This window comes from Brachionichthys hirsutus, chromosome 9 (assembly GCF_040956055.1).
Source record: "Brachionichthys hirsutus isolate HB-005 chromosome 9, CSIRO-AGI_Bhir_v1, whole genome shotgun sequence".
Classification (NCBI taxonomy): Eukaryota; Metazoa; Chordata; class Actinopteri; order Lophiiformes; family Brachionichthyidae; genus Brachionichthys; species Brachionichthys hirsutus.
The window spans coordinates 12,113,754-12,125,666 of NC_090905.1; the positions used below are offsets into that span (position 1 = coordinate 12,113,754).

General features: G+C 41.7%; 1 protein-coding gene across 1 annotated transcript in view; it reads left to right on the forward strand.

The window, feature by feature from the left end:
• gabrb3 (gamma-aminobutyric acid type A receptor subunit beta3) overlaps nucleotides 1-10,177 on the forward strand; it is a 26,621-nt gene extending 16,444 nt beyond the window's left edge. Inside the window, exons 5-11 of the mRNA XM_068743131.1 lie at nucleotides 4,398-4,618; nucleotides 5,195-5,277; nucleotides 5,762-5,899; nucleotides 6,219-6,371; nucleotides 7,525-7,763; nucleotides 8,376-8,456; nucleotides 9,839-10,177. Of these exons, the coding sequence (XP_068599232.1) occupies nucleotides 4,398-4,618; nucleotides 5,195-5,277; nucleotides 5,762-5,899; nucleotides 6,219-6,371; nucleotides 7,525-7,763; nucleotides 8,376-8,456; nucleotides 9,839-10,177 (1,254 nt within the window). The remainder of the gene's footprint in view (nucleotides 1-4,397; nucleotides 4,619-5,194; nucleotides 5,278-5,761; nucleotides 5,900-6,218; nucleotides 6,372-7,524; nucleotides 7,764-8,375; nucleotides 8,457-9,838) is intronic.
• Nucleotides 10,178-11,913: the final 1,736 nt, after the last annotated feature.

Genomic DNA, 11,913 nt, shown 5'->3' on the forward strand with positions numbered 1-11,913 from the left:
TTTATCCAGCGGCCACACTTGGAGTCAGCTGGAAGATGGATCTATCATCTGCTGAGACACCTATCCGTTTTGACACTTTAACTTCATCCACCTTCTGCCTGGAGGGAAATACTCACACTACAGATGTTCTCCCGGATTTATATCGAAGGCTTAGTTGAAAAGTCAGTCACATAACCCACCAGATAGCCTCGGTCTGCAGCCACTCACCCAAAAAGCTAGAAATCCTAGTCCAGTCCTTTATATAGCATGCTGGAACAATGCTGTATTTATTGTTGCACAATCGTTGGACGTGACGCTGCAGGAATATAAACCGTCTGTGCAGCACAGTCCTTCTACCAGCCCTCTGTTTAAATTACTCTTAATTTGGGTGCTGAAAATAAAAATACTGTTTTAAGTGCTTTTATTGAGTTAATATACCTAATTCAGGCGGAAACAGCCATGTTTGATGAACTGAGCTGCATAAGCGTTACACCAATGCCCAAAACAGAAAACATTGTCTAATATAAAGCCCACATCTGTCATTTATTTGCTGCTTTTTCCACAAGATTATTGTTAGTAATTTTGTCATTAAATCCATTTGTGCATTGTAATATATATATATATATATATATATATATATATATATATATAATATATAAAATATTGCTGTGAGCGCAACCTTCTCAGTGGTGACCCCGCCTCCTGACTGCGTCTCATCTGTTGACTTCCTCTGGCAGCAGGATGTCTAATTAAGTCCTGCAAAGGACACACCTGGTTTTTATTTTTTCTTCACCTAAGATTGCTTTTTTTTCTCTCCACAACAGCAGGTGAGCTGTGTGAAGAGGAGGCTCGCTGTTAAGCATCAAAACCAATGTAGTATGAAATAGCGTCACTCCTCACACGTTTAAAACAATGGCACAAGTAGGCCTGCAATAAACAGGCGCGGTCGCTGCACTGTCGCCGGTTACCAGAGGGAATATGCCTCTGTGTTCCTCGTGCATGTGTGATTGTCATTAGATGGTTGGGATACTGAAATGGGAGATTGTCCACCAGTTATCTGATGGGGTTGTTCTCTCAGACGCAGCAAAAATAAAGAGAGGAAATGGTCAACCGACACTTGTGTAGCTACTGGTGCCCTGTTGACGTCGTGCCGCAGCAAATAAAATAGTTGAATGTATGGCAACCTTTGAAATGTGATCTACAAACTCATTCACATTCTCTGATATCAGGTCTCTGAGTGCCTGATAATTATTAGGTCGTTTCATTCATGTTGTTTTCTTATCTTTAACTAAATCATATCTTCTGAATTTTGGCTGGTAAACATATTTTTACCAGTAGATTTTGACTTCTAGACTTTCGGCTTGTCCCGTGCGCGGTCACCACAGTAAATCAATGTTCTCCACTTCACCCTGTCCTTTGCATCGTCCTCCCCAACACCAGCCACTCTCACGTCCTTCCTCACTACGTCCATGTATCTTCTCCTTGGTCGACCTCTAGCCTTGTTCCCCGGCAGCTCCATCCTCAGCATCCTTCTACCGATTGACTTTTGTCTAACTGGCCAAGTTTCTTGCATCCTAATCGTTTTATTAATCTCCTGAGCTCCAACCCTCCACTGCAAAAACAGCTCACCTGTAGCTGCTCCTATAAAATATGGTACTTACAAGTCGACAATGGGTGAGCAAAGGAATACAATCATTTCATGAAAGATGGGCTAAAACATGATGTTGGAAAGTGCAGACTGAATTTAGTAACGGATGGTTAGGGGGAAAAAATATATAGCACACTTGTAAATCTACTGGGAACAATTTAATGTCTCACGGAGTGATGAAAAACCCCTTTTGCACAGGCCCAGCATTTCTGACTGCTATTCCTGAATTCCCAGCAGATATCCTGGCGTTAAACTGACGCAGACGATGTTTGACTGGCAGACAGTAACCATGTCTGAGCACAAAGTCTGTGCACTCGGCAAGCCCAAGATGACACGACAGTCTCCTCTTCCCACTGGGGCTCATTTACTCACTAGTGCTGAGAACAAACCCCTTTCTGTCTCTTGTGGTTTTCATATCTGACAACAAAAGAGCACCGCTCTTTGGGCACGTAAACATAAATGAGAGGAATGTATTTTTAAAATGCAGGTTCATTGCCATTTTGAAATTCTGCACATAAATTCTTTGTCAGATAAAGCTGTTGGTAACTGAAATGTGAAGGAAAAAACCCTGAATTTGCACATATTTCAATTCAGTTGTTATTGACCACTGCTGAGCGTATCATTTTAGCAATTAGCAAATGAAGCTAAATGTAAGCCAAACCTTGTAATCATGAGTCCTTTGATTGTGGCAGGGGTTCCAGTAATGAACTGAAACCACACTACTCCATCCATCAATAATCAAACTTATTCAAATAAATATTAAATAATAAATAAAGAAAAATATCATCCAACACAAGTTATGGCATTAACTTTGTTCAAAACTCTTTTGTCACAGTTGAGAGGGGCAGAACTGCAGAACAAGCAACAGATGTGGGCTGATGTGTGACAGATGCAGCATTTTACAAAAACAAATGTCTGCACACAGCTCTCGCGGGCCACAAAAAATGACTTGGATGGCCACATTTGACCCCCAGGCCTTGAGTTTGACACATGAGGCGTAGTGTATTCTGTGTATTTCTTTTTTTTTTTTCGAGATGCTAAAGGTGGTCTATAAGACATCAAAGACAACTGCTGAGATGGGAGCTGAAGATGAAAAGCAGCCTGGAATAGTCCAGACTTGGAGTGAGAGGGTTGGAAGTAGAACAGCTGATGTGTGAAGCTGAGTCACCCAGCCCACATCTATGCTGCATGTAGGCGAGAGCGTAATGACAGCCGCTTACCAGAACGGCCTCTCTAAAAAAAATAATACAACAAACAGCAGTAATACCTAATTAGATTGATTGCTATAAGACCTACACCTACTCTGACAACTTGAAAAATAGTTTCTGACCTTTTTTTAGTTAATTGTAGTGCCGAGTATCATTAATCATATTTCAACTGTCAAAATTATCTGTGCAACATAAAATGCAATTAAATGGTTGAAAACCCACAGTTTCAGTAACTAGGGGCAACTTCTCCATGTGATATGAGTGTCTCTTCAGTTGCGCACACACACACACTGAATAATTGATAGGAATCAATATTATATTATTCTCCCAGTCAAATAATTTTGTGTAATTCATTTCAAACACAAAACAAGTCTATACATCATACGACTCCTTTGTTCCTCTGTGTGCTGTCTATAATGCACTGAGGGCAACTATTGCAATTCTTTACATTTGTCTAAAATGAGGTTCCCTAATTGAGGAACCGTGCGGTCCTATAATTAGAACGAATCCCTGGTATTGATTTTTATATCCCAAGAAAATGTAGGTATTTTTGAACAACTTATTACATGTCTTTGCAGCAGAGCATTTGATGTAGGCCTTTTCAGTGCTGGCCAAACTTTTGTTTATTTCCTGAGACCTGCTTATTTATTTAAAAGGACATTAGTCAGCAGAACAGCGCCAAGCGATCAAGTAATGAGCGCCTTTAAAGGCCTGGAAAAGCTTTTGTGTTGTGATGGATTCACTTGTGGAAATATAGCTGCAAACAAATGTCAAATAAATTGTTGAAATAGCCTCATGACATTGCATGTATGCCTGGTAATATGTCTTTCTGTCCATCTTTCTGTCTGCATCTTTTTTTTAATCCATCACTTAGTTAAAGCTAAGCATTCCTGCTGTACCTGTAGGGCATGGAGTGTCTCTGGGTGGGGAAGTCACCGGTTTGTGCAGCAGGAAGGAGAAATCTGGTCATACAGAAGGTTCTGATGAGACAGCCGTTTGTGAAGCCTGCAAATATCACTTTTAGAAGAATTCCATCACAACATCTGGACTCTTGAATCTGAGCGCTGTTCAGTTTGCTCAGTGTTAGAAAGACGGGCCTAAAAAAATGTTAGTCTGGAGGAAGATTTGTTCAGTCGAGTGAACTTCCATGTTGTTGGACTCGAAAGTGACTTTCCTTGGAATATTGATAACTGTCATCGTGCTGCTATGATACCGATTAAAAATAATCCAAACAAAAATAGCCACAAGTTATCTTTAATGTTATGGAACTGGAGAATCACAAACATAAAAAACAGTTGATAGTTTTTTTATTTTTATTTTATATATATATATATATATATATATATATATATATATTTATTTATTTATTTATGCTCATAAAATATGACATTTTTCTTGTCAGAAATTGAGTCAGAACAAAATGACATTGTCAGTGTTTCTTGTAAATTGGCTCTCAGGCTGTATGTTCTCCTGTAGGCACTCTACCCCTCTTTAGTAGTTTAGTAGTCAGATTCGATTGGATTTTTAGGGAGTAACGATGCTCTGCTGTCTGCACTCTACAGGACTACACTCTGACCATGTACTTCCAGCAGTACTGGAGAGATAAGAGGCTGGCCTATGCAGGGATCCCTCTCAACCTGACTCTGGACAACAGAGTAGCAGACCAGCTCTGGGTCCCGGACACCTACTTCCTCAATGACAAGAAGTCCTTTGTTCACGGTGTCACCGTCAAGAACCGCATGATCCGACTACACCCGGACGGTACTGTTCTCTACGGCCTCAGGTAAGAACTGTGGTTACCTTGGCACGCCGCATTAAGAGCCTCTCAGCTCAATTAATCATTTCCCCAGGGCTTGTGTCGATAGAGACTACGCAGTGTTGAGTTTTGTATTTTATTTTAATCTGATGCCGTGTCATTCCAAATGTTGAAGAGGTATCTCTCCATGTGTGTGTATTTACACATTTTCAACATTTCAGCCCACTTCCCATTGTAGTTTAATGATTGCCAAGCAATCCGTTGCTCATTGGTTGCATTTACTCTCATCATTTAGGCTATCTTGTAGCAGGCTGTCCATCCAGTGTTGTGTATTTTTCCGTTGCCATGCTAATGCAACAGGCTCTCCTTTCAGATAATGCCTCTTACATTAATCTGGACTGCAGCTGAGGATAGGATTCTCAGTGTGGGCCTGCAAGTCTCGAACGCATCACGAGCTCAAACTGACAAAAAATAATTATCTTTTTATCTCGCCGACTTGTATTTGCTGTTTTCCTGTATTTGACATTATAATTCCAACAATTTAAAACTAGGCGACGCAAGTACAGTAATGTATATCTGCGCTGTGGCTTCACTTTGATTCAGAATCACAACGACAGCAGCCTGCATGATGGATCTGAGGAGATACCCGCTGGACGAACAGAACTGCACTCTGGAAATTGAGAGCTGTAAGTTAAAGCCTCACTCCTCATCCCATGGAGACAGAAACTGCACGGGCTGCTGAATTGCATTTGATTTATTAAGCAGTCGTATCTCATTCGGATTGCCTGCCTCGCTCTCTCCAGCCAGACCCGCTGTGTTCGCCCGGGTTCTTACCAGACAGTGAATTCTATAGGAGACCACATTACAGCTTCATCCAGCTCCACTTGTCTTCATGACAATATGTGACTATGCATGTTGTAGAAGTCTGTCCGCCTGCTGTGACCCGCCCCCCCGCCCCTTCCACCCATGAAGATTTACATGTCATGCAATCAGCAGCAGTCTGTGTGATTCATCAGAGTTACTGTAAATCAGGAGGAGCAATTAGGCTCCCAGATTTTACTGAAGCAAATAAAAATGTTATTAATTCAAGCTCTCTAACAAAGTGAGGCAGCTGCGCTTCTCAATTCATTTCCGCTCACATGAATCGCACCTACCCTGTTCCCTGTGCAGATGGCTACACAACAGACGACATCGAGTTCTACTGGAAGGGAGGAGACGCTGCCGTGACTGGAGTGACTCGAATCGAGCTCCCTCAGTTCTCCATAGTCGACTACAAACTGGTTTCCAGGAACGTGGTCTTTTCCACAGGTGAGTCCAGCATCACGAATGTGCATCAGATGGTTTCCTCTCTTTGGCCTGCATGTTTTGAAGTGTTAAAGTCTATCGTGCGAATGAGTGACGAAACTTGTGCATTTTTACATTGTGCTCTACGCTTGCCGTTTCACACACACATAGCATCAAAGTTTCATGAGATGATTTGCAATTAGTGCCATGCTTGTGTAAGTTTCCATGGCGATGGAATCATTTCACAAGCCATTGCCATAGGAACCAAAACCGAGTGCCAGACACCCGCTCATTCCTCTTGAATTAAAGCGGGCTTCCTTTTCTTTGCTGTGTTTTCCTGCAGGTGCCTACCCTCGACTGTCTCTGAGCTTCAAGCTGAAGCGGAACATCGGATACTTCATCCTACAGACGTACATGCCCTCCATCCTCATCACCATCTTGTCCTGGGTGTCGTTCTGGATAAATTACGATGCCTCTGCTGCCAGAGTTGCATTAGGTATGACGTGTACCATGCAGTGGGTTGACCTCAGTTTCACATTCAGTCACATGCCATTTGTGTCGTAAATAACGGTGCTTTAGAATCCTTCTTTAATACAAGGTTAGAGCCAGTTCTCAGTACTTTATTGATCCTTGTGTGGGAATCTTCCTCTGCGTTTCACTCACTCCTGAGGAGCGATGAGCAGCCCATATGAACTCCGCCCAGATAGGATTCAACCCCGGTACCTTCTTGCTGTGAGGCGACAGCGCTAACCACTCGGCCACCGTGCCACCCATAGTAATAGTAATAGTAATAATCATTTGTAATAATATATGAAACACTCATACTTTATTCTGATGTAATGTAAACAACAGTAAATTCTGTTGCACTGCGTTTAAAAAAAAAAAGCATTTTGGGTAATACTTAAAGAGTAAGTCTCCTCTGAGGCTGGGGAGATTTTCGATTGTTCCTGTGTTCTGCAGAAATCAATCCCATAAACCTATAGCATTCTCAGCCCCCCCCCCCCCCCCCCACACACACACACAGAGTACTGTACTGTGCAGCATTTTTATTTTAATTATGTAAGCCTGAGTCGACAGAAATAGACTCACGGTCCGGGTTGGTGAGCCTTTCAGGACACACGAAAACAACACGGACACATTTGTTGTTGCTGCTGCACATTATGGAGGAATTTCTGCACTACAGTGTATTTGCTGAGTCTGGTCGCTCCTATGCTGCACGAGCTGTAAACCATATAGTGGAACATTTCTGCTGTTCTGCAACACAAGTAAGTAAATTCAAATGTGCCAAAAACAGGCATGCAGGAAGTGATTTTATTTAATTTGTTTTTTTACACATATCTTATTTATAAAAAAAGAATTATGAAGAAAATGTAATTAAAAAAAAAAAAGAAACAGCTCCATTGGCAGCAAGCAATGATGGCAAACACTGAAAATAAGTCATGGCATGTTTCAAAATTGTATACAAGTTAGTTGTTATTTAGTCATTTTGGTACATCAGTGATGAGACTAAGAAAGAAATCCAAATATAAATCAGGGGCTTTTTCACTGACAGACATACAAACATGGATTCAGTAATAAATAAATAAAAACAACTGTCTGAATTAACTACTATCAATAATGATCGTGCTTTTTTTTTTGTCTTCTTCCAGGGATCACTACTGTACTGACCATGACAACCATCAACACCCATCTAAGAGAGACTCTGCCCAAAATCCCCTACGTCAAAGCGATAGACATGTACCTGATGTGCTGCTTCGTCTTTGTCTTCCTGGCTCTGCTGGAGTATGCCTTTGTCAACTACATCTTCTTTGGACGAGGTCCTCAGATGCAGAAGAAACTTGCGGAGAAGGCGCAGAAGGCAAATAATGACAAATTTGGCAAACCCAAGGTGAGATTTGAGTCAAACACATAAGAGACCATTTGGAGTCACAAGCATGATTTTAAATTAACTGCAGTAAAGCCAGCCTTTAAAGAGTTAAGCACATTATTTCAAACTTTCCACCTTAGGTAGCAGCTGTAGCGTTCAAGTGAAGCTCTACAGCCGTGTCTTAAATAAACAGGGGGTCGTCCACTTACGACCGCAATTGGTTCCGAGGGTTTTGTCTTAAGCCGACTTGGTCGTAAATCAGCCCGTGTTAAATTGCCGTAAGAATATTATGCTGCGATGCGGAAAATGTCAACGAAGAAAGAGACAATTTCTACTCGGTCTGGAAGTCCGCAGTTTCAAATGCTAACGTGAAATTCTGTAGCCAAATTGAGATTTAATTTCTCATCTTTTTGCAAATAAGGGATTCTCCTGCGATTTAATGTCGCTCTCAGTGTCGACAGATTTTAAAATGTGTGCACACACTGTGTTCATATCATGCACACGTCACTATAGGATCAAACAATGTCATGCTCAGTGTCAACCCTCGACTTCCTTATCCTGCGAGCAGCTCGGCTAGCCTCTGAATAAAAAAACTCAAAGAAAAGGGTTTGTGTTTGTGTTTCTCCTGGCTAGTCCATTCTGGAGGGACGCAATTGCAAGTCTTCATGCGTTAAACAGTCCAATCAGGTACAGGGGCGCCATCGCTCACGGCGGGTGAGTGCCTGTTGTGTCACATCTATGAAACCTCCTCTGAAACTTTGCTGCTGCTGCACGGCAAAGTTTGGCCTCCTCATTTCCAGATGAACGTGGTTAATCTCAACATCTCAACCAGTCATTTCTGTCCGCGTCACCACAACAGGATATATTATTTTCCTCTTTCCCACTGTTTTACCTTCTTGTTTGTATGTGTTTGTGACCTATGTATCCTCTGAATAAACCCAAAGACACATGCATTGTAACTTCTAATTATTATTGTCATAAAAAACATTTTAGAACTAGAAAAGCAGCTCATTCCCCTTGAGACTGGATTTTACACCATCCACATGATAATCCGGATCATTTGTGCAATTTGTTTTTTCTTGACCTCATTCTGGATCAGATCCAGAAGAACATTTTCCAGAATAGTGCATAGCGGACCCCTTTATGGCCGTGATTTTTGGTGAGTGAATTTAATCCATATAGCCTTCATTATAAGTAAATGATCCAGATTGGTCTCAAAATTTAATGGGATCTAAATTTGAACAAAACCCATCTTCCAATTTTTTTTCATTAAGGTCCATCTGGCAGTTTTTCCTTAATCCCGCTAACATTCAGACAAACAGACAGACAAATGCCACCAAAAATCTGGTAATAGTTTAGATGTTCTGTTCCAACTCTTTATCTCAACCCTCACACATTGCTCTCACGTTGATGCGTGGGTTGCTTTCCAGCGGCCACAAACACACCGTTTCATTAATTCTCATAAAATGATCCTTTATATAATAACCTCCTTGGTGGAGGTATTTATAACAAGCTTAAATCATTTCTGTTTGTATCAACACGTTCATAAGATTAACATGTTGTTATATAAACTGCTTTTACAACCCAGAATAAAATAGTTTTCTTTTATGAAAATATACAGAATGAATGAGAAGGAGGAAGATATCTTTGTTTCTAATATATCTGAAGGATTTAACAAAATGAGGTCATGCATCATGTAAGTGCGATCTCAAAATGTTCCTCCTGTTTTTATAGGTTAAGAAAAATATATTCACCAAGTCACCTCCTGTCATGTCGCCGCCGTATTGTTGTTCGTGCTGTGCTTCTATTTTTGCCACGTGTCTGAATGATTTATACGTTTTGTGTGGGAAGCAATAGTTGTCGTGACACGAGTATTACAGCCATCCAGGCCAACCTTGAGCTGATTTGTGCGAAGTGATTTAATTTTGGGGAAAGAAACCTGTTTTTGAAGGCTGCTGTCTGTGTTCCCAGGCTGAGGTCGGTCGGTCGGCCGTCTAGTGGCCCGGGCCCTGATGCATGCTGCGCGTGTATCATCAGTCACTGAAGCCTCAGCTCGGGGGCCCATTTTTAACGGCGCTCCTGTCTGCTGTGTCTAGGTCGATTCCCAGGGGAACATTTTGCTGACAACCTTGGAGATCCACAACGAGGTGGGAGGGAATGAGATCACAACCACCGTGAGCGAGACCCACAACTCCTCCTCCATGGTGTTGGACAGCTTGGGGGTCCAGTACAGGAAGCCCAGCACGCCGCGGGACTCAAGCCTGGACAGGAACGCACATTTAAAGAAAACCCGCCTGCGGAGAAGATCCTCGCAGCTCAAAATCAAAATCCCAGACCTGACCGATGTGAACACCATCGACAGATGGTCACGGATAATATTCCCTTTCACCTTCTCCCTCTTCAACTTAATCTACTGGCTTTACTACGTCAATTAATGCACTGCTGTTTTTACCACATTTCTTGTTTTTGAATGAGTGAACAGGAAAGAAATATGGTCAAATTATTTCCGTCATCATCAAGACATGAGTGACAGAACTGTTAACCGCTGTATCTGCACAGTCGCAAGGAATGATCTGCAGCAGATGTGTTTCACGGAGAGTCCTCTAAATCCTCAGGAGCCGAGACGTCTCATAGGAAGAGGCACAGACTCTGCAGTGTTCACTCAACAGCCCCTGAGGCGCGGTGATAAAACTGTACCAATACAGCAGAAAATGGGGTTGTTGAAATGCCACTTGTTGCTTGTGATGAGATTGCTGACATGCACACGGACAAATAAGATCACGTAAATGCCGATGTCTGAGTTTGAGATCCAGAAGCTACTCTTATATGAATGTGCTGAGAAGATCGGGGTCACTGCCCGGCATGCAAGTTATTTGAAGCGCTGGTTAGTTTCCTAAAGTCTCAAACTCAAAATTTGCACACTGCTTTTTTTATTAAGTGGACACTGGGACTGCTGGGATTGCTCCTGTGATAAATTGGGCAATTAACTCTATGCTAAGATGTCAAGCATTAACTTTAATTTAAAGGTCAGAGGGAGATGGGATCCAATAGTGACTCGCTTTATGGGGGATTTGAACATCTTTGTCTCCTTAAAACATAAGCACGGTTCCAGTCTATAGCACACAGTCAGTTGATTTAGCAGAGCAGGAAGACTACGAACATGCTAACCAACAGTACACTTTATTGATTTATTGAATTAACAAAGGCTTGAACTGCACATTTCTTTAAAGTAACAGTTTGTGATTATTTTTATTTGCTCACAACCTGATTTCCACAGCTTTTCATGTTTACCTTTGAATATCTCCAGATGAAATCAACTTCATTCATTAGTGAGGTTTGGTTAAAGGAGAAATGTGTAAGTTATGACCAGATTTTTAGTCCAACGCATTCAGACAGTGAACTAACATGATCAAGAACAGCGAAGAAAGATATCTAGACCTTGTGTTTCAGCGATGCCTACTGGACTGAACCACCTGTCCCCAGCCTGTCCTCTCATAACACTACCTGTCCAGGTGATCGGACGATGGCTCTCCATGTTTCCAGTTCACAACCTTTCTTAGTGTGCAAAGTGAAAAACATCAAGGAAGAAAATATTCAGACACCCTTTTCCTTACTAGAGAGAAATGTACAAGCGTACGCTCTCAGGTCCAGAAGGCTACTGTTGGTTGCTATAGCTACAGCCATGGATAACGACAGCGATATCCTGCCCCGATAGACGTGAAGCTAAGCATTTTACAAACTGCTCCTTTAAGCAACAACAGACAGGAAACGTGCAACGTGTGACCAGGTTCCTGTTCTCCTTACACTTTGCCTTGTAATATTCTAGGCATTTTGTGAAATCAATACAGCAAAATTCAAATGTCATATTTCACAGACTGCATATGTTTTAGGCTGGTGTGGAGACTTCAATCAACTTTCAGATTTATGACTTTTATGTGAAATGTAATGTACATGCTGTAACATACGTTGTCTTTCACTTCGCCTCATGGCATCGTTGTCAACAGTGTTTTGCTCGGTGATTTCATGGTTCGCTGGTTTGTTTCGTTGGTCTTTACGCAACATTTTCCTATCTTTGTTGTAAATATAAAAACACAATATCACAGCTTGTGTTATTACTCCTTCCTGCAGAAGAAGATCACGAAGGAAGGAGGGGAGGGTACACACAGTTAGC